This window comes from Thunnus thynnus, chromosome 16, assembly GCF_963924715.1.
Source record: "Thunnus thynnus chromosome 16, fThuThy2.1, whole genome shotgun sequence".
NCBI lineage: Eukaryota > Metazoa > Chordata > Actinopteri > Scombriformes > Scombridae > Thunnus > Thunnus thynnus.
This window is the reverse complement of record NC_089532.1, coordinates 25840828-25864263: the sequence shown is the minus strand read 5'-3', so window position 1 is coordinate 25864263 and position 23436 is coordinate 25840828. Positions and strand designations below refer to the sequence as shown.

Genomic DNA, 23436 nt, shown 5'->3' with positions numbered 1-23436 from the left:
CCTATCACTGTAGCATTAGTGCTTTATAACAGTTATATTTGTGATTGCAGTCCTAGTTTAGCTTTATCTCCCACAGTTATCTCAGTCGAGCTGTTTCTCTTTCAGCAGTATGATCACAGCAGGTCGTCAATGATTAAAAACCACAGCAATGTTGTGATGCAACTGGGTGCAGCTGACAAGGCCTTAATGTGAGTCAGAGAAAAAATATTTTAAGACAGAGATGTTTTAACCACATTTCTGTCATTCTTCACAACCTCAGATCCAGGAGCTCGTAAACCACGTGTAAAATACTGAAGTTTAGAAATATGACCCATAAAAGTCTTTTGCAATAGTCATTTATCGTTAAATTGTGTCATTTCTTTAAAGAAATGATAAAAGCACGGCTTAATTTCCAGTATTTCACACCAGATTCAGTAGGAGTTGGATTTTGTAACAAATTATATCATTCAATTCCAAGATTTTGGTAGATGGTTCACCTAGTGTTTGGAAATAAACATCTTAAAAGGAATATTTTTTAAATTATATTATTGATAAGAATTGAATTTTATATTCCTATGAAACACTTTTTGACATATATGCTTTGTTCAGAATTTGTATATAATAAACTGCTCAGGCCAGTCTCTTACACATGGAAACAAAGGGTTAAATGACTGGAGGAATATTGCTACGTCCTCCTGCTTTAAAAGATTACAGTTGGCTTTATGATCAATTCATACTCTTTTAAAATAATTTGATTTAATTGGAATTTCTTATGGATTTCACTCTATCGAGAGGAAATGTTTGATATACCACATTTATGGAGACATACCTGATACCAGGAGTCAGTATCTCAGATCCTTTCAGCAAGACAAATGTTTTTCAGATGGGGATTAGAAAATGATCAAAAATGTAATGATGGTATTGAGGAAATGATGCATTCTTTTGGTTTTGTTATTGCCTTGTGGGTAGAAATCAAGAGAAGGCTAGATTTGTATTCTGTAACCTTGAATATGTACCCACAAATAATCCAGTCAAAAGAGTCTTAAATACTTGTTCTGTTGGCTAAAAACATCATTTTTGATGTGAAGAGAAAGGCAAAGACCTTTGGGTGTTTGGGCTATGTAAGTTATATGAGTTGTATATTGTCTCTACTATTAATCATCTTTATCAAATGTTTGAAATGCCTTGACGTTAAAAGCACTTAATTGAATCTTAGTAAACTGTTGAAGTGCACCAATTCCATAAACTTGCTGATCCGAGACTTCAGGGCTGTAATGTCGTTTTTTGATTCAAAACTGCCAGAAGCGCCAGAGCGACTGTAGGTTTAGATTTCCTGCAGAGTACACATGTCACTTCCTGTGTACCACTTAAGTTCCGTACATTGTACAGGTTGCATGAAGCATGAGAATCTAAGCAGCAGTTTAAAGTTGGCTTAGAGAAAGAAATTCTATCATTAGTGGCAAATAATTGCTTTCTGTACCATGAACAACAACAAAAAAAACCCAATAAAGATTTAATACTAATCCAACATGGTTTTAGTTTATAATAACACAGGGCCATGATGTCACCCGTTATGATTATGGTACCTCATTTGCACTCTATGGGGAGCAATGGAGAGCAAATGAAGTGACTTACAGATAAAGACACAGGCTTAAGTCACTAACACTAAAGCATATGGTATAATATTTGTATAACATTAAAAACTCAATCATATGTGTCTGCACAAAGCTTTAGCTGTCTGGCATGTCTCCTGTTTAAACAGAAGATGTGTTAAAAGCCTTAGCAGAAGAAATATGGTCTGCCATCTAAAGTGCTCTTTTGTTGATGTCGCTCTGTGTTCTTTAAAAACAACATCCCTCAAAACTGATCTCTGAATTGGCATGCAAGGTCCGACAGTCCAGTAAATAGGTTACTTTTAAAGCACATCCACATGACCAATAGGTCAGTTGAGATGCATTTCATGTGACTTGCCTGCTGTTCCTACAGTGTGTATGCAGATGTGATGTACAGACCCTTTGTTGTGTACTGTATGTATGTTCATATGAGGATTTGTTTTGTTTAGTGTGTGTCTGTGGAACATGTTTTTGGGTGAATGTGTGTATATGTCAGTACGGCACACATGTTGAACTTGCAAAGGGTTCTTACATATACTGGGTATGCTTTTTTTAAAATTAAATGTCAAACAACTGTCAGTCTGCATGAAATGGAATAATATAACACAAGCAATGACAGCTGTAAAGTTAGCAGCTGCATATCTGTGTAAGAACTAACTGTATAATATGCCGCTCCACACGCAGACAGTTACATGAGAATCCAACAAGCAAACACACCTACACATTTCAAATATTCTAGAGTTTGCACTGTGTGTTACATTTGGTTTGTTATGCAAGTTGAAAGACACATTTTGATAAACCTGCATATACTGTAAACTGATGCTTTGCCATTTTCTAACACTGACTAGTTTGGTTGTTGGTTTTCCCTCTCATTCAGAGAAGCCTTGGTTGTGGTTCTGGCTCTAGAGGACAAATCCTAGCAATGGAAGTGAATATACACAGAAGATGTAGAATTTTCTTCTTTCCAAAGCATTGTTGAAAGAAACTGATGAAAAGACAGCAAAGTACTCCATTGTATAATGATGTAATGGCATTATTTTGCATTTAATGAAAAGACCTACATTGCATTAGTTAGTCTTTCTGACTTCCTTGCCCTGCTTGTGGCACTCAGCCCAAACCTGTACATTGCTACTGAAGATGTATGTATTGTTACATTAAAAAAAGCCTCTGTCATTTCCTAGAAAGGCTGGTCACTGTAGATTTTAGCAAACAATACACTAACAGGAGGAAATACTGTCTTTGTTGGGGACTATTTTCAGCTGTGGATTATCCACATTTGGTGCTCTAGTGAGTATTTTGTGTGTGTTCATGGTAATGAAGGAACATGTCGTCCAGTGCAGTGGTGTGGCCCATTGATGTGTTAATAGTTCTTGGATGATGGAGTGCTATCATTAAGATTAAAAAGAGCTTTAGACTATTATCTTCCAAGGTTGAGCAAATACAACCATGTGGTCAAGGCATGAAAGTGATCATGATCATGGTTATGTAATGAAAATGTCAATGCTGAATGCTAGTGTGAGATGGGATGAACTATTGTGTGGCTGGTGTCAGAGGTTTACGTGCTCATGTGCCACTACAACCTACTGAGCAACACATAGTTCCTGCATAGTCAGTGAAAGTTTCCATTTCCATGAACATAAGATTGAGTAACTTTAGAACACTGCAGCTAAGTTTCTTATGAGTTCTCTCACCCTTCCATTGGGTACCAGTATTGGTCCTAACAAAATAATGACTCACAGTTTGATTTCAACTACTTCTGTACTTTTGCTTTGAGACGATTTCCCTTGTGTAACCCGAATGAAGATAGATGATAATGATGGGGCCAATATCCAACAAACACAAGTTTGACACCTCAGTTTCAGAGTCTTGTCTCACTCTGGACAATATGCAGGATACGTGAGAGGCACCAGGTCTCCTCACACATACTGAGTCCTCATTGAACCGTGGCCAAACAGGTATGTGGCGTTTTGTTGTACAACGGTCACAGTCCTGTCACACTCACTCTATTTCCCCTTCGTACTTCCCGCTATCCATACAAAGAAAAAAGCAGAAATCCCCCTTTGCTGTCCTTTTTCTGCTGTTTGGAATTTTGCACATTCCTTCAGAAATCGCCCACCAATTGTCTTGCTATCCATCTCTCATTTTCCATTCTCTCGTCCCTGCTGCTCGCCGTCTGTCTTTATCGTTCACTCCTCCTCAGTGTTTCCTGACTTGCTCTGGGATATATGAGCCATGAGAGGCATTTGCACCTCTGAGTCCAACTGTGTCCTGTATTGTGCTATCCTTGTGTGGGCCATTGACAAGAGAAGTACACAGAGATAACAAAACTACAAAATTATTACTGTACACATTTATTTAAACATGCAAAAAGTACAAGAAATGACATCGGACAGACATTGCATTAAAGCAAAAGATTGGCTTTGAGTTTGTTTGTATTTTCACATATTGCAATTTGAATTGGACATAATATTGTTCTCCGAAGAGTAGGAATTACATTGACTGCAAGGACTGTGTTCAATGTATATAATAATTTTATATAATCACAACAATATTGAGTATACAGCTTGTATTTGCTGCTTTGAGTTTGGTTTGGTTCATTTTTGTAGTGCAGTTACACCATCTAGTGGATGCAGGGCTAATTTCAGCATTGATAAGTGGTACAAGTGCTACTAGAAACTCTTCATAATGTAGGACATAAATGTGAAGTGAAAAACGTAAACTAATTACATTTACATGGATGTACAGGAGATATTCAAGATCCACACAGAAATTGAGCACTTCTTAATTACATAAACTTCAAAGCAAAATGAAATATTGACTAGAAAGAAAGTTGATTGATTGTTGATAATCAATCAAAGCCTTAACAATGCTCTGTATGGTGGCAATGCAAAGTGTCATTTAAGTATGTATATAATGCAAAATAATTCACATTATTTACATGTATTTTTTATTTACTGTGGTTTTGAGTACAGATATCAACAGTAATTCAAAAACACCTGATGTATGTGTCATTTTGCTGCTCAGACGGTCAGTTGCAAAATGCCACTGAGTTGGTGAATGACTTGATTTGTGGTCAGGTAACAACACTCAGAGGTCAAAGAGCGACTGACAGACTGACAGACAGAAATTTTCCATTGACCGCTCACTAACCCATGGACAGATACATGATACATGGGGCAAAGTAAGTGTTGACCCAGCATCCCTCTCTAGATTTTAATCCCAAAGGCCTTCTTTTACCAGGTAGAATAACAAGTACTGGAATGAAGTCACTTGTTTACAGTTTGGGAAATCTACTAAACAGCATGTGGATATTGCACACTGTCAAACAAACATGACTCAACAAAAACGAGTCAATATTTTTAGTGACATGCAAGGAGAGAGGGATTAAAATCACAAACCATTGCTTGGAAACATTAAATCATCACAGCCTCTCAACATTTACAGTCTTATTACACACACACGTGCACACATCTCGCCATGGCTTTGCCATATTCCATCATTTACGCCTGTTTTACAGGTCCTGCTCTACAGACAGATAACATCTATAACTAGGTCAATCTTTGGCTTATTTTGTAGTTTACTGAGTTATTGGGGGCTTCTTTATCTCATCCTCCTCCTCCACCTGTGTTTCAGGGTTGTCAGACTCTGCACTGCCAGGCTTTTCCTCCTCCTTTTGTCTACTCCACCGCAGTTTGAAGTGGGTGTTGAGCCGCTCCAGGATGTCGATGGAGTGGTTGATAATGAGGGCCAGCCAGGCCAGCCCGAAGAAGATCCAGGAGGCCATGAGGACGCTGTACCACTCTGGGTATACTCTGTCTGGATTGCTGTCTGTAAAGGAAAGCCTTAGTAAATGCTAAATTATAGTGCACTGACAAAAAAAATTATCAAATGAAGTAATAAAACACAAATTGCAGTGAAGCAGCTTATAAGAAAATGCTTGTATATGGTCTTACCACTCAGGAACACAATCAGCACTACAGTGTGTTTTGTCTTTTTAGGAGAACTTCAGGGTGATTATTACTGTGCTGTACCTGCCACAAAGTCTCCAAAGCCAATGGTGCTGAGGGTGATGAAGCAGTAGTAGATGGTCTGAGAGTAGGTCCAGCCCTCATGCATTTGGAATACAATCATGGGCGCAATGAAGAAGAGAACTACTCCAGTCAGGTAAGACACCAGATGGACGAAGAATCGGGTACACCGCTGCAGTGAGATGTGGGAGAGAACAGAGATGAAAAATCTATTCTAGACTTGGTCAACAAGAACTAGAGTGATATGAAAATGAACCATACTTAGATATTAGACCAGGTGATTAAAGATCTCCTCACCCTTCGTCCAGTCTTCCCCTGTAGGAAGTCAGAGATGTTCCTCTCTATAGCAAGCATGTATTTGCCCACCCTGTTGAGCACTACCATGTTGAGTGGGATGCCAAATAGTGCGAAGAACACACAGAAGATCTGTCCAGCTGTAGAGCTGGGACTCATGTTCCCATAACCTGCAAAACTGTAAGTTGTTAGTATGTGGAAGGAGAACAAGGCTGCGGAGGAGAGGAAAAGTTCTTCAGTAAGGTATTAGTAATTTTGGTCTCCAGTCAAAAATGTGTTTTTTTCCCCCAGTTGGATGTTTGAGTTCCACTGTGCAGAATGACAGTTGTGCAGAGTTTAACACTTGAAGGCTGATTTCACATTCATCTACTGAAGGAGGAAAGTTTCTTTGTACTCACCTTAAATCTGAGTTTAAGGCGTGTCACTACGAGCATGATTTATGACATCACCACTAGTTTGGAGCCAGTCGTGTTCCAGTATGTAACTTACAGAGTTGTACACTTGGAAATGTGAAGCCTCCAATGCACACGCATTTCAGTGAAGTAGGGGACATTTCATATCCAGCAGTTCAAATTTTAAAATGAAAAATAGTTACATATTCATAGGTTCTAGATTTTTTAATGAGGGAGAAGGAATAGATGTCACTTCAACATGTTTTTAACAAGGTAACTGAACTAAAAAACCATTATCAGGCAAAAACTATTATCACTTGAGTTTGTTTCATAGTCTTTAAATGTGCCTCAAGGGACCTTTAACTGTTCAGTAAGTGGTGTATCTAATTTATTCTTCATTTCAGCTTCATTTTTACAGCTGAATATGTCAAGTGAGTCACGACATTTTTTAAAGAGCTGCAAACCCACCCACCTTACTTCACTGTTATGTTTCTACAAAGATTAAATGTAACAAAATTACATAAGCTATGAAATATATTACTACACATGGAAATACATAACTGCCTGTTAGTCATCATGACAGGGGTAGAAAAGACACTCATTACGTGTATAAACCTCTACGAGCTTTACCAATTAAATTGTTTTGATTAGATAATAGATATTCAAGAACAGGGTAAAGGTGGGAGGTCTGATTTATAATCCTAATCAACATAGTTGACCCTCCTCATCAAGGTTGAGTAACTAGCATCTTTTTTTTTTTTTTAATGCTGTGTAATCAATTTCTAAAAAATCCCACCTACAAATTTCTGCTCTTTAGGTTCTACACCAGATTTCTTAGAATTCATCTTGTAATGTCTAACCTATAGTTGTGACCACAGTGGCAGCAAACACAGCTGAGCTGGTGAATTTCCAGAAGCCGTCCGTTGTGTTGTTGCCTTTCAAACTCAGGCCCACCTTTGAAGCATCTTGAACAACCTGAAAAACCAATCAAAATCACAAACTGAGCTAAAAAGCTTAAACTCCTTGTGTTTAAAGTCAATTTCAGACTCAAACTATTTCTGTAAGGAGATTTTCTGGAAATTAAATTTGTCATCACCATCATCATTTGTCATGACTCGGACTTAGGTCTAACATCATGACTCAGTTATTTGACCCCTGCACATATTGATCCAAATCTTTTAGGGGTATTTGGGTACTCTGAGGCCATTCCAGGTCAATACAGTACAGTTGTCTGCATGACCCAGAGAAAACCCTTCTCAGCACTGAGCCAATATGTTGACATAGTCTGTTACATAAAAGTCTTGAGCTCATCATCCATGTGTGAAATTACGCCAAAGAAATAACAGTCTGAGACCTCTGGCCTTGTTATCTAAACCTTTACATTCATCAGCGATGCAATACTTATTAATCCCCAACAGGTGTGGTAAGTGTTGGCTAATTGTAAAAAGCTAACAGACAGGACATGAATTGCAATCTTTGTTCTGAGACTCTATTTCTGACTCTCCCAGCTTTTATATCTTCATTCCACCTCAATGTGCTCCGTGAAGGCACCTGCACCGCCTTTAATTTCATGTTTTAATACAATTATTGGAAGACCTAAGAGATTTCTCTCCAACTCAGTGCAACATAACATGCTTTTCTCCGTATGAATCAAAAGACGTGATAAATTCTCCGTACTTTCCAGGGAGAGGATTGTACAACTTTGCTGCTGTGTAAATCAAGTCAGGGCAAGACACACAGGCAAAGCAGAATGTGCAGTGTTGAAAGGCTGCTGAAGCTGATATTTGCATGAAAGAAGTTGCCTCTCTGCCACATAAACATCACTCCAGATTCAAAATAGGTCTCATTGTTTCTTTTGTTTTTCATTTCAGCTGTATGAGATTAGAAACGGCTCTGTCTTGGAGCTTTTGTCAGTGGCAGAGTAGCTTACTGGTCTTTTCTGACAAACCTAAATTGCTGAATGGTGCCACCTGTTGAACGTTTGTCCTACTGCAGTTGTTGATGACATGAGTGATTTATTTGAGTGAAGATTAAATAACACAGTGTATGAAACTGCTAAGTATGAGTCTTAAATTTATTTGAAAAGTGGCTGCATTGGCCACTATGTATGACTAAACATTGAAACAGTGCAAAATTTAATAAATGTATGCCAGTTGGAAATAAATCAGTAGATATTTATCATTAGACATAGAATGGTTTCAGTCTGTTGAAGTATGCTGTAAGTATTTTAATGATGGTGAGATTTGTCCATTAACAGAATGAGAAAATGACAAAACAATATAAATAAAGCGGTCTCTCAGTAAAACCCACAGGTTGACTTATATAACTATACAGCAGCAGGTAGTAGCAGCTCTAGTGTGAAATGTTGCCCTTTAGATTTGCATGTTAGAAGGTCCCTTGCAAAAGAATGTCTGGAAGTGTAATGTTCTGACATCTATAACTGTGTTTGCCTGTGTTGCCTTATTAAAACATTTTGACAGGTTTTCTCCTTACTCTGGGACAAAAAGTGAGGAGGAAATATGGACTTCTTTTCTATTGATTAACCTGCTTCTTTTGATGTTTCATGTCTGAGTGCCTCACCTGAGCCACTGCCATCAGGCCCTCTTGGTTCAGACAGGTGTACGTCGTGAGCAGCCTTTCTTTGTTCAACAGTAAATGACCGATGTCCTTTCGCCCGAGATCTCCTTCCAACTTCCAGAAAACCACGCCGCCAATCAGCACGTAGGTCACGTAAACCAGCCCGAGTATGAGGATGGAGGGCACCCTGGCCAAATTTAACATTTCTTTGATTACCATCTTGGTTCCTTGGTAGAACTTTTGTAGATCCAGGCAAGCTCAGCGTCTCAACCTCAGCAACTGGGGACAGTGATGAGTGAGGGTTTACCTGCTCGGCTTCTCATGTTTCCATGCTTTGCAGGCAAATGAACTTCCACCCGTGCTACTGTTTCAATCACTCAAATGGTCTGTCATGCAAATCTGGTGAAGCAAAATGAGCAGAGGGAAAGACGCCAGCAGAGGTTGGGCTACAGGTGATGACTATGGGTAGAGGAAAAATTTGTAGGTTTCTGCCCTCAAGGTTGATAGAGGTTGAGAAGGATACAAGAAAGTAGTTCTGTCAGGGGGTCAATTCAAGACCAGCAACAGCAGTTTTTGTGTAGTTCCCAAAGGCACTACTACACTCTACTTGTCCACAAACCAAAGAGCATACACATTATACATCAGACTATATTTCAGTTGTATTATGTTTGCATTTCATCCTTCAGGACAGTTGTCTTACTGGGATAAGAGGGACAGTGACAGTTAACAGTAACATACTAAAGAAAGCATGACAGACAGAAGCCATCCACCTTTTTTCCAGCTGACTCTCTGGGATCAGTCCTGTGTGTAATGCACTCTCAGCTCACCTCGCATCACCATCTTGATTAATGTGTTTGTTTAAGATAGCCCTCCGTGCTCGATTCACTGGAGTTTACCATCAGTACACAAACGCAGATGTGGACTCACATGAGCATGCATATGCATATATACACATGCTCGCACGCACATTAGACAGCAGAAATAATAACTCTGATCTTAAACTTCTCCTGTGTTAAAATGTTCTAATAATGCAGTCAGGTAACATGCTACAATAAACAAGAGTACAAAAAACACAAATTTGTAGTTCAGCAGTTCATTTCAGAATTCTACATTTTATCTCAGGATGGAAAAACTTTACGAGGTTCCTACCTGATGCATTACCTGATTAAACACGTTTTCTTTTTTGGGACTTTAACCCCTGATCGACTCTTTGGCTTATTAATTGAGGTAGAATTTTTAAGAACCTGTAATGTTTTTCCAGCCTAAGCATCACAGCACAGCAAAATATCATACGAAAACAGTTTTTGCTACAGTAACAGATAAATAGCTGGTACATTTGTTTTCCTGCTATACTGTCAATCACAATAAGTACCCTAAAACAATTGCACGAAAATGCTCTCTAACTAATCTATATTACATGCAGATAATCCCGTCTGTAGTAAACCGTCAGATCTTTGAAGTGTCCTCCAGTTTACTGGATGACACGTCCTCTTCCTCCTCTTGTTTCTTAAAGCCTGGATGAGTCAAGCCAATTGCGTGCTCCATTATTCTGGCTCCCATGTTGAGGATAAGAGCAAGCCAAGCCAAGGCAAAAATGATCCATACACCTGCGAGGCTGCGGTACAAAGAGATGTACTCCTTGCCTGGGTCAGTCCCTACAAGGATTGAGATTACAACATGTTAAGTCAATAATACCAGAAATGTTTGGTCAAAATAGAATACAGTTTTATTTTTTTCACTTTTTGCTTTACATGTAAAAATACAAAATATAAATGGTTTTATTCTGGCAGAGGAGACATCCTGGGCCCTTCCACCATATTAGCGCTTGTTTGTTCTCTCTACTCACCCACCACATAATCTCCAAAACCAATGGTGCTGAGGGTAATGAAGGTGAAGTAGAAGCCTTCGCCAAACGTCCAGCCTTCCACATAACTGAACATCAGAGGAGGGATGACCAGAAACAGCAGGCTGCCTGTGACGAAGAACGAGCTCACTGCCAACACCTCAACTGCTTGCTGGGAAAGGAACGCAGCAAAATCTACATTTAGATGAAATCCATACCTTAACTTATAATGATCATAAATCTGTCTTATCTTTCGTCCTGTACCTTGTGTGGAACAACTGAGACCATCCCCCTCTCTAGTCGACCCAGGTGAATGGTGAGACACTTGCCCAGCTGTTTGAGGAAGGCCAGGTTCAGTGGGATCCCACACAGTGCATAGAACACACAGAACACCTGACCAGACACAGTGCTGGGGGACAGATTGCCATAGCCTGCCAGATCAGAGGAGGATTTATCATTTAGAGATGCAGGCAGCCCAAAGCAGACAGTTAAAACAATGAATGTATTACAAGGCTCACCTATAGTTGTGACTACTGTGCCTGCAAAAAAGAAGGAGCTGCTGAAATCCCAGTTACTGGGGTTGGTTGAGTTGCCAGAGGGATTGACTCCCTTTTCCCAGGCATCTAAAATCACCTGCAAATAAATAAATAAATACTAAAATAAGGTCAAACTCAGCAGCTTTAACATTTGGACATTTAAAAGAGAGTGCAGATGGGTCATATTTGAGATATTTTGGATCTTGACACACTTATTGATTTATTAGGTCAGCTAACTTAAATGCCCTTTAATAGTATGTACTTTGCCTATTCATAAAATTGATCTTTCAATTTCTCTGTCTCACTGTATTTGCTAAGCCATTTTCATCATCATATTTACTCAGCTATTAAAAACAGATTTGTGTACTTGCAGGCTTGTATACAACTGGGGCCTTTTGTCAACCAGGTCACTGATGACCGCACTGACAAACACAGGCTAATCACTTCTGCATCTGTTACTGTATCATTTTGAGCATAAGCAAGAGTCAACAAATTACTGTAGGGAAAATATACCAAAAACTCAAATTACATTATAAGCTGTTACACTTCAATAACTCTACACTGTGTTAACACATCAAACAGGACTTGATCTACAGCAGGTTAACAGACAGGAATAAAGTGAAGGCAAACCTGAACAAACTTCTCCAAGGCTTGTCTGTCCAGGCAGGTATAATTAGCCAAGAAATTCAACTTCTCCAGTTGGAAATGGTTTCGGTTTTCGCTCTCAGCCTCTCGCTCCAGTATCTGGAAGATGGTGGCCCCAACCAGCAGGTATGTGAGGTGGGCCAGAGCCAAAAGTGCTGTCCAGCTCACTTTGACTCGGACCAACTGGAACCTCGCCATCAAACTCCCCCAGCGCCCAATGGACACACACGCTGACGCTCAAACTCAGAAAGAGGCTATTCACCTTAGAAAGGACTAATGATCAAATTCCTCAGGAAAAACGCAGATCTTATGTGTGATTCCCCCAAAACAGCTACCATTGTTGCAGATTGTGAAAAGGAAATGGTCAAAGATCAGACAAAAACTGTATTTGAAGTAACTCAGAGTCAGTTTTCACACGTCAATAAGATAAGAAATGATCTCTCGTAAAGCTGCATCATCTTCACTCAGACAACTGGATAACTCTCCAAAGGCAAAACATCTCCACTTAATGCTCTCACTCTGATTGGTCAGAGTACTGTAGATGTTGGGCATTGATCTATGGGTTGCTTGGGTAACGATCATCTACTCTCCTCCATTAGGGCGACATCTGGACACACACATATACTTTCAACTGTTTCCACTAATAAGGAAGCGGCAGCATCTTGTCAGCAGAACAAAAGTTAATATTTTACCTGACTGCTGTTGGTTGTTCAAGCGCCCACATTTGTGGAGGGCCTCTGCCAGAGCCTTTCAGTACAATTCTGCTTTGTGGGGACTAATTGTATTCACTGACAGTTAATTGGAAACCTGAGGAGAATGTAGTTCAACCGCAAATTATTGGATTCCTGAATTGACGTACATTGCAGAAATTTTCCATTAAAATAATACAGATTGGTGCCACAACTTGAGATATGTCAAAGGAGATACATTTAATTTCATTAAGTATGGACACTTTAAAATTTCATTAGTCTAAAAGCTCAATTTTTCTAACCCTAAGAAGTCTGCTAGAACAATCATCAGACGTTTTCCCCAAATTCAGGAGCCGGTCATGTTTATGGTCAGATGGAGAGGAAGGAGATGACATTTGGGAGAGGTGTAGAGAGCACTACTTGATTGTGGGCCATAAACCAAAGAGTTGAAAGAAATCTCAAGAGAGAAGCTAATGGAGTTCTAGGGCTTCTGTGTTTATAAAGCTGGACAGTTAAAAAAAAAGCCTAAAAGCATGTAAAAAAAAAAGAAATCATAGACATTTTAGTAGATGCCAAAACTACAGTTATAATCATCAGTCCTACACTGCTAAGTTGATGTTGAAGTTGAATCATGCTGAGATATTCCAGTAGAGCCCCAGAATATAAATATAGACCCATAAGTGTGCATAATATGTCCCCCTTAAATACACATGTCACAAAGGAAGTCACTGATGTGACAGAGAAATAACAGATATCATGACTTGGCCGAAGAAGGCTCCTTCTCCAAGGCAATTCTGCCTGGATGTAAATTGTGCAGCTGCTTGTCATCTGTCAAACAAATTGAGGCAAAGCCATGCAAACAGGTTGTTCCAACGTTCACAGGTTGTCTTGTGTTTGGCGAGGTTTGCAGCCACGGCTCTGAGGTGCCTGGATGGGTAGATTTTGATTACCAGATGACATTGACAGATCAAGTGAATGTCAGGAGCTTTGGGACAGTGGGATGGGGCTGATGTATTGTTTGGCGGATTAGAATGTGCGTTGATGTAGTTAAGTGTTAGGACAAGTAGTACAAACTGTGTATTAATCAGACCTGCCTGCTAGTCTCTCAGAAGTAACTGTGCTGCTTAACATTAAATCAGAAAACCATCAAAGTAAATAGTCTTCAGACTTACTGTAAGCCACTAAAAAAACTACACTGTGAGTCAGGCAGTTCAGTGCTGACATCCAACTCAGTGCCTTTTATCTGCACCGAACTACCAAATAAAATCTTACTAATATAATCGACTACAAGCCTCTTTAAATGATTCAGTTCAATGCTCAACAATCGATACTCCAGGCAAAGAAATGTTCGTGACCTAATTTGAAATTCAAATACTGAATCTTAAAGAAGCTTTGTACAGACTGGAGGTCTGTCTTGGGTATTTCCCTGCCTTTTGCCCAGTGCATGATGGGATAGACTCCTCCTTCCTTTGTCCCTGAATATCAGTGGGCATGGATAGACATTTTAAGGACCAGATGATTCATTAGTAAAACTGCTGTGCAATGATTTAACCAGTATAATTTGCTTATAAAATCAATGATACCTGCACGTTTCAGGGAGATTTTACAGATTACAACCTTTGGAATATAACTATGGGTTGACTTCCTGTACATCAGTATTGGTATAATGAGGACTTGACTACTGTTAGACCATATTTCCAATATTTTAACAATTGACGCAACCAATGGTTTTAGTCATCCTTTACCCTTCATGGCTGAAATTTGTGAAGAATCACTTAAGGATGTCTATTTTCCTGGATAATTTTCCAGTTGACTTCCATAGAAACAAATGCCACAGGAACCCCTTTACTACAATTGCCATTTGCAGGAGAGTAACTGGGAAAGAAGAGCTATGATAGTTAGCATTACTGATGATAAAAGAACTCAGGAACAAATTAGGCTAATAACTGTAAAATGCAGCAGTAATACGCATCATGGCATCTCACATCTGGTGAACATTATGGCATCTTTCATTTGCAGCTTTATTTTTGATTCAATGTTCTGTGCAGATTTAAAGAGCAATACTACTTTTTTAACAGAATCTGAGAAATAAACAGGTAAATTACTGTACATATATTACATACTTCTATTTACAATATTTAACACTACATGTGTTAAACTTAGAATCAAGTGAAAGCAGACAGAAATATTAAATGCATTTGTCATTATGAAAGTTGAAACTTCCTGTAACCATTTAAAAAGTCATGATTCATTACATCTTTAAACACATACTGGAGCCAGCTGGTTTCCTATTGTCCCCTCCTTCCTCTGATATCTTGAGACAACATTTGTTCAGATCAAATGGCCGGCACGGCCTGTGATTTATACTGAGCTGCTGCATCTCCAGGAGGTCAACAAGTGTGTGTATGCATGTGAGAATCATACAGGATGTGTGCCATATGTTTGGCAGAGGGTTTCAGTTGCGAGACCCTGCATTTCTTCTCACATCTCCATTGTCCGTCAGAACTCAGAGATTTCTAATGCATGTTTTCAGGATGATTTTATCACCTGACAGATGTGGAGGTTGCTCAAGCAGTCAGACGATGATAACTTCAGGTTTCGCATGCTTCCACAGGACTTCATCTTATTGCTGAGGTGGGCCTGAAATCATAAAAACACGAGGCAGATTGGAAATCCACTTGAAAGTACTTGGGAAATAACAGAGAAAAGACATGCCCAAAAGTCTGTCCTTTAGGCTTCAAGAAATATATTTATTGGTCTTTGGAACTCAAAAAAATCTTTATTAACAATGATTTTAACTATAATAACAGCCTCCTCTCTGAAAATGTGCTGTCTATTTCTTTTTGCAAGGTTCCCTACACTTCCCAGCATGCACTAGTGACTTAAAAGCTGTTTTGATAGGAGGGATAGCACCATTCAGGGGTTACCAAACAACCAAGGAGAGGGGCTTTCCTGTCAAAACACAGTCGCTATCCAGCTTAGGAGTGCCAAGTTAAAGAGGCATGAAATGAGTCTTCCTTACCTAGAGAGGGGGAAGAAAAAAGACAGGAAAGAAAGAAAGAAAGAAAGAAAGAAAGAAAGAAAGAAAGAAAGAAAGAAAGGATAACAAGCAAGCAAGAAAGATTTCAGAGGGCAAATGTCTTCCTCAGCCTGTCTGTTTTTCTGTCTGGTGTCTCTGCTCATTTGGCCATCGGTCTGTCTGTTCACATGACCTCAGCTGTTCTGGATATCTAGTGGCAAACCACAAGACAGCCGAGTGCACTTTACTGTCTGCCAAAGTAAGCAGCTATACAAGGGTCAAAGGAGAGGAGAGAGAAAAAGAGACAGAACGTGTGTGTGTGTGAGAGAGAGAGAGAGAAAGAGAGAGAGAGAGAGAGAGAGAGAGAGAGAGAGAGAGAGAGAGAGAGAGAGAGAGAGAGAGAGAGAGAGAGTAACCACATAAGAGCAAAAGATAGGCAGTTGTAGAGGCTGCTGAGGATGTTTGTGTGAAAAACACTTTCTCAATTATGTGATCTTGCCCACAAGTAGTTCCTGACTCATCATGCACTACTACCAGAAAAGAAAACAAGTGAATCTGAAATCATTTTCAGTTTGTAATTGGTAGATTATCAAGTGTTATATCTTGCAGATAGTTTCGATATAGATAGATTCAATATAACTCGAAAGTTCAAAACGTTTATGGTCCTTATGTGGCGTAAAGTATCACACCACTTGAGGGCAGTGCTGAATGCAAGATGTATACGATGTGAAAGATTAGTTTCTGCATTATTTCTTGCTTTGTGTGTGTGTGTGTGTGTGTGTGTGTGCGTGTGTGTGTGTTACCTGTCCTGTTGAGGAGGTTTTGCCTGGCCCTGACAAAGGCCATGATGTCTGCGTCGGTCTGCTGGTCTCCAGTCAGCGGAAGAGAAGAGGATGAGAGCGTGGTGGTGGAAAGTTTCCTGAAATGTATAAACGCTCACTGTGACACAATAAGGACTTTTTGATTGCTTTCATTTTATGCAGCATAAATCCAGTAATCCTCTGCTTTGAGTGTGTATGTTTGGAGAGGTGAGGTGTACGCTTAAAAGCCCTTTATTGCTTTCTGCCTCACTGTTGAAACTGATTGAACGCCACTGCTGTTTTAACTGTTCTGCTTCCAAAAGCTTAAAGGAAATAAGCTACAAACCTTATACATCATGCAGCCCGCTGTATAAAACAATAGCATCTCTGTTGCTACAAGTGGCTGCTGGAGACGAACAAAAGCATATATGTTATGCACCGAGTGTTTTAGTGTGGCTGTAAAAAGGTTGTTTCAGCAGCAGGTCTTTGATTTGTTAATAGAGTTTGGAGACATTACTTCACAAAGGGATAAAAATTTATGGCCATGTTCCTAAGTGGAGAGAAAACACCCTGCAGCTATAAAAACTACAGGTCTAGGCTGTATGTATAGACTAAAGGGCTACTGCAAACATATGGGATACGCCACTGGATTGTTTGCATTTAGGCACACACTTGAAAAATGTACACAGTGGTAAACACACACGGATCCTAAACTAACTTAGACACAGAATTCAAGACATTTTTATGATTTTTTTCAAGATCTTGGTGAATCAAAAAATGACACAGTTTTAAGATTTTATTTCGAGAGATCCCAGTAAAATTATGTATTATGATCTCAATCACAGGCTTTTCCTCAACATGCTGAATGTGCTCTATATATGAATGGAGAGAGGTCTAGAGTGCTGGGATGAATGTGGGTGCTGTTATTTCAAAGCCCTCCATCAATTCCATACATTAGTTTTTTGAAAACTTTAAATCACCTTAAATTAATTTCCTCAAGTTCACAAACTTTTAAAAAAAAAAAGAATTTGGGCGTCCTTTGGAACAAACCAGGTCGGCCATTCATGTACCTCCACTCTGATGAGGGAGTGATGTCGGTCACCCTCCCGTCTGTGGGCTTATCATGCCAGGCCGGTACAGCTGTTAAAGGGCTTTTGGGGATGAAGCTTCTGAAATTCAAAGAAATTTAATAATGACAATTGTAAGAGGACAAACTGTGTAAATAAGCCAGTGAGAGTTCAGTGAAGCTTGACTGACCTGAGGTCTTGAGCAGAGGAAGTGGAACAGTCTGGGTCTGGGCCTGCTGGGTAGTTTCTCACAGTACTGCTCAGACTAGGTGCACTGTATGATGAGTTAGAAAAAGCTTTTACCTTGTGTACCTTGTTCTGTAGGTGCAACAGAGCATGATATCTATATGGAATTACACTGATATGGATTAATCCACAAAAGAAGTAGAGTATGTCACATCTCACAGGTGTTTGTACTCAGTGTCATCAAACTCATTGTTTTTCAGTAAGATCACCTGCAGGTGTCTCTTTCAACCACACGAGGGAGCAACAACGCAAAGTAGTTTGCACTCAAACATTAGATGCATTTGTTCTTTAGTCTGAGTGGTGAAGTTGGCCAACATCTAAACACAGCCTGGACAAATATTGAGCTCTGTGATTTTCTTTTGTACTGTACAAATTATGATGATTTAAGAGAGTTAATTTTCCATGAAATGTCTTGACAAAACCCTGAAATATTCTGGTGTACAGATGATCAAAAATTGGAATTGCTGTGCCTGGAAAAGAAGACAAGATGGACTATTTAATTATTATTTACTCTGATTTCTCCACTGCTATAGTACAGTATATGTTTTTGTAAGTGAATTATAAATTATAAAATAAATGAATTTTGTTGTTTGTTTGGTGGTCTGAGGATTGGATTGTTAAAGATGATTAAGTTGCTTCTCTATTCTTGTATACACAGCGCTCTGGTCCTGGCTTGCATGAGTTTGTGGTGTCTGTAGGCTCATGCAGTCTGGGCATAGTTATATTTATGACACAAAAATAAAAAGTTCATTCATTCATTGCAGCCATTGTTTCCGCCAATTTGGTACAGTACTGTCATCAAAGCTTAGTCATGGCAGACCTGATGTCATGGCTGAATGGTAAATTATAGTGTGAACCACTTCCCCACAGTGCTAATATCACAGCTGATCATAGCTGTTGCAGACTTGTAGAGACTGACAATGTATTCTTATCAGTCTTGGACGCTGTAACAACAAATATCAGAATGATTGGTGAGGTGAAAAAACATAATGACATTACCTTTCAACATTTGTTCAATATTTGCTCCATGGAAACAGGCAGCAAGAAGCTGCAGGTTGTTGGACATTAATCAAGTGCGATACAAGCACAGATGGTGAAATGGTAAAAATAGCATTAATAAATTGAGCAGAAATGAGTCAGTGAAGGAAAGGTGTTTCTCCTTGTAACGTGGCTGATTTCTGTATATAACTATTAAGCTCAGCCTCAAAATGAATGTTTGATGATAGTACGAGTCCACACTTTTAATACTCTACAGTAGGTGTGCACTTATCTGCTGGAGGGATGAATGGAAGGACAAACAGAAAGCAGTTAGTCAACTTCTACATGACTCACCCAAAGTCTGGAGTACCAGGTAATGACGGCTGCAAGGTTCCACGTAGTGACCCTGTTTGACATCTGGCTGTGGCCTCTGACTCAGACTCCTAGTCACAATTATGAGAAATGAATGAAATTTTTCTGGATGGAAACACCAACCCACGCTGATGACAGTTAAACACAAGGTAGCCATATGCATCTAATAGTTGGAGGGAACAGAGGACCTCAGGTATTTTGTGTCCTCATGTTCTGTCATACTTCTCACTCAATGTTTCATCAATTACATGTGTGCTGTTTTCCAAAAACAGAACAATAAATGCTTGAACAAAGCTGTTGAATATCTACTGGCGAGGAAAACTGCCTGTTTCCTGCACATACAGCATAGTCTGTCAGACTTCCTCTTTGTCATTCAGTGATAAATTCCCAAACCTTGCTGCATTCATAAGATCAAAACCAAAGAGTGGAAGCCAGCAGCGTCTGTTGGTCAGATGTTGCTGCTTAACATCTTCTTTCCGTCTGGTTTCAAAATGGAGCGCAACAGCCAACAACGATGAGCAAAGTGTGTGAAACCTCTCTGTAATAATCTGGGAATTTTCGGCTCATCTTTCCCTCCAAAGTTTCGCAAACATTATCTTTCACCATACGGTACAAGTCTCACTAAGCATTTAAGCACAAACACAAAATATTATTTAGTACTGGAATAAACACTGACTTGCTTCTTCTCCCCCACTGTGTTGCTGAGAAACCTCATGAACATGTTGTCCTTGTTAAAACTGTAACTGCTGAGAATATGCACTGATGCTGTTCCTGTCTTGCCTCTAAGCTGCTCTGCAGGCCCTTGTTTGGGTCACATGCAATTCTGTAAAAATGTGTTTCCGTGTATTTGCCTCCTACAGATCTTCCCACCAGGGCCCATTCTGCATGATGTTGAGCAGAGGCTGCAAGGGTCACACTGGTGCCATAAAAGCCTCCAAAGTCAGAGACACATGCATATCGACTTACACACACTGTTACGTGTCCATAGAGGCCAATATTCAGAAAACACGGAGAAGAAAACATCCATAAATACAGAGACAAAAATGAACGGACAAGTCCTCCTGACTAATGTCAGGAACATTTCTTTGACACGCTATCCTAGCCATTACGTCATGCTCACAGAAGCTTTATGTGGTGTTGTCACATAGATAGGTAGAGAAAGGTAAGGTCAGTCACCTGCACACTGGAAGCCTCCTGGCTCCACCACTTATGGAAGTCCTTCTGGAGTTTGACCTTTGCCCTCTCCAGCAACAGCTGCAGGTGCTCAATCTCTGTCCTCAGCGCTTTCAGACGGCCAACGGTGCTCTTGTAACTGACGGGAGATATTAGCAGCACCAAATTCATCTTTTGTCCACACTACACCGCATCTGCTGTGTCCAATCAATCTAAGCAGCGTCTTGGGAGAAACTATGAAAATATTTGGTGCGGTAATACACTGAAATACATTTTTACTACACTCACAGCTTTTTTTCTTGCTCAATGTGTTCACGCAGGTTTTCTTCCACTGGGTCCACCTCCTCCTCGACCTCTGTGTGATTTCCAATTACACCTACAGTAGAATTACACCGGTTTGAAAGACAGATAAACATGTGGAAATACTGTAGCTATAATCACAAATACAGTCATATTGTTTTCTTGCTTTTTGTTTCAAGTCCAGAAGCTAGTAAGCGTGTGTTGTGTACACATGAGTGCATTTCCTTCAAAGGCAACTCTTTAAACGTTGGCCCTGGATCACAGAAGCCAGGCTGCTGTGAAGTGTTCTCTGATGCAGAACTCAAAATAAGAAGAAAAACCTTTGGCGCCTGAACTGCAGGGAGATGTTTGTGTGCTTTACAACCAGATTTCCTCATGAAAGCATTTATATCATTGAACAAAACAGTCAGAAAACAGTAAATGAAGGAGTCTAAGGGGTGTGCCCCCCAGTTTTTGATCACAAAGATTTCAGTCATTTAGGCTTTAAAGACGGCACTGCTGCACCCACAATATGTTGACAATGTTTACCACACCATTCAATATCAAAATGATAGAGTTTTTGTTCATCCTTTCAGCAACTGAGAAGCCAGCACTGAATTTAAAATGAGCGTGTAAACTTGGATTCACAGATATGTGGAGATTTCTGCACAGATGATGCACTTCATTGCTTTAAATGTCAATGCATGTTGCCCACCTGTTGTCTTCAACACTACATGGTTACATGTATCGTACATTTAAGAGTATCTATTCCAAACTTACCATGAGCTGCCCTCTGTCTCCGTCGCCTCTCTAACTGCTTCTTCAACTCATCTGAGAAAGTGAGAGGAAGAGAAAATTAGATTTTTAAATCATTTTTAAAACCAAGAAATAAACACTGAAAAGGCAAAGTACATCTTTTTTACTATATGTTTATCAAGACATGTTTAAAAAGACATTCATCTTCTGCCACGTATATAACACTCCACCACAGCACCCAATTCAACTTGAAACCATCTTTTATTTATTTCTTTATTTCATCAAATACTTGAGCATACACATTTTAGGACATTTAAAGTTCAAATTTCAAAACACTATTCTATACGACTGAAAAAATCTTCCAATGGTCTAAATAGCTTTTCTAACAAAATAAACAATTCTGTTGAGGCGCTCGTCAGAGGATATATGATGATTTATTGCCTTAATGGTTTTACATTTTCGTTGACAGAAGGGTTCCTGAGGGTGCTCCATGATGAAACAAACCACAGCGTGGGATCCAGTGGGAATGCAATGAACCCCTCGAAGCGCTGCCAAAGTAATCCCAACACACACATATAACTGAGATACTGATACACAAGACAAGAGATGCCATGAGAGAGTGAGTATTTTTAATGTGATCAGTGACTCGTAGGAATGCGGTTAATGAATGACATTCACGGTGCTGAAAGTGTGACTTCAGTGCTTTGATGTAATTGTTTCTCTTCCAGTTAAACTGTTTTGTACATTGTTTTCTGCAATGGAATTGACTGATACAATGCCAAGAAGCATTCTCGACTATAAATAAAACAACATTTTTCTCTTAGTGGTGGGTTACACAAAGCCCTTGTGTAATGTGATGACTAAATCTTTGGCAGAGTGAGTACCACTGGAGTGCAGGCAATCAGTTTGTTCCTGTGCAGAAATTCATCAACATTTGATGTATGACAGAGGATGTACTAGCAGAGCTATCATCACTGCAGGCAGTAAAGAGATGTGATGTTCCAATTGTTAGGCAAATGAAACAAGACTGTGTGGCTCTTAAAGCTAGAGTACTCTCGAAACTAATGACTGTACAACTTTGATCCAGTAAGATCTTCTTATTTTTCAAGTACTAGCTATGCAAAACGGTTTTGACATAGTGTGCCTCGTCCAACAGTGTATCCAAACAACCTCCAAACACCACGTCTATCACGCAGCATCAATCGTTCATATTTTTTTTTCCCCCATAGGAGCCAATCAAGCATCACGCACACAAGTGATTATTGCACTACATCCACTTCTCAGAGTCCACTCATTTACAATACATCATGACAACTCTGAGTAGCAATAAAACAGGCTTAATCATCTTGGTTTAGAGGATTTCACTAAGTTATTTCCATGTTAGCAGCCGTGACATTTATTACATTGCTGTTAAGTAGCAGTGAGATGAAAGGTTACCAGCATTGACAGACATGGGTCAAGTTATCCAAATATATGTGTCTGATTCATGTTCATGAATTGTGCAAAACTGAGGTCACAGTACAAAAGGGATATTTAACATGTATTTTGTCTTTACACAAACAAATTGTTAATTATTTGATTTAAAATCTCTTTTCAGACATTGAATATTGAACACTGCTGGCTTCATCCATCTGTTAAAGTGATGGGTTTTTGTCATTCACACTGTAGGTACATTATGTTAATGTCTCTACAGCTTTATTCAGACACGATAGGACATTTATGGAAAAAATTCCTATTTGCTCACCCGCTGTATGTAAAGTGTTAAGCTGGATATTCATGCCTTCATCCCTGCAGTTGGCATGAATGTGAATTGAAAACATAGGGAGATAGTGCTGATCAGATTGTTACTGTGGTTCCATGAGGTTTTTTTTTTTTTTTTTTAATTTCTTTATCCTGTTCATCCTGGTCACACTGCAAGTGGAAAAAAAGTTCTTATAGACTGATGTGACACGAGAAGCTCAGCAACTTAAAATTGTCTCTTTCACTGTGTTTTATGGTTTATTAAATATATCTCTGTGCGAGAGATGAAGTTAGAGATAATATGTTTATTACAGTGATCTTAGGAGGTGAAACATTGTTTTGCTGTTGTGGTCTTTTTATTAATTTGACAGCATTCAATTCAGACTTGTGCTGTGTTAGAAATGTTACTC

The 23436-nt window shown here is 39.4% G+C and overlaps 3 protein-coding genes across 3 annotated transcripts in view; all 3 read right to left on the bottom strand.

The window, feature by feature from the left end:
* Nucleotides 1-3973: 3973 nt before the first annotated feature.
* Nucleotides 3974-15230, bottom strand: kcnk17 (potassium channel, subfamily K, member 17). The gene is made up of 6 exons (XM_067613861.1): nt 15144-15230; nt 8887-9282; nt 7167-7281; nt 5918-6084; nt 5624-5792; nt 3974-5420 (listed from the first exon to the last, which is right to left on the bottom strand). The coding sequence occupies exons 2-6, from the start codon at nt 9100-9102 to the stop codon at nt 5170-5172; spliced, it is 918 nt and encodes a 305-aa protein (XP_067469962.1). The 5' UTR covers nt 9103-9282; nt 15144-15230; the 3' UTR covers nt 3974-5169.
* LOC137199522 (potassium channel subfamily K member 16-like) lies at nt 9289-14472 on the bottom strand. Its single transcript, XM_067613862.1, has 5 exons — nt 11893-14472; nt 11245-11359; nt 10991-11157; nt 10730-10898; nt 9289-10538 (listed from the first exon to the last, which is right to left on the bottom strand). The coding sequence occupies exons 1-5, from the start codon at nt 12103-12105 to the stop codon at nt 10330-10332; spliced, it is 873 nt and encodes a 290-aa protein (XP_067469963.1). The 5' UTR covers nt 12106-14472; the 3' UTR covers nt 9289-10329.
* Nucleotides 14600-23436, bottom strand: part of kif6 (kinesin family member 6) — a 66716-nt gene continuing 57879 nt past the window's right edge. The window contains exons 16-23 of the mRNA XM_067613860.1: nt 21311-21361; nt 20540-20627; nt 20255-20390; nt 19061-19149; nt 17673-17756; nt 17486-17584; nt 16419-16534; nt 14600-15236 (exon numbers count right to left, since the gene is read on the bottom strand). Of these exons, the coding sequence (XP_067469961.1) occupies nt 15220-15236; nt 16419-16534; nt 17486-17584; nt 17673-17756; nt 19061-19149; nt 20255-20390; nt 20540-20627; nt 21311-21361 (680 nt within the window). The 3' untranslated portion in view covers nt 14600-15219. The remainder of the gene's footprint in view (nt 15237-16418; nt 16535-17485; nt 17585-17672; nt 17757-19060; nt 19150-20254; nt 20391-20539; nt 20628-21310; nt 21362-23436) is intronic.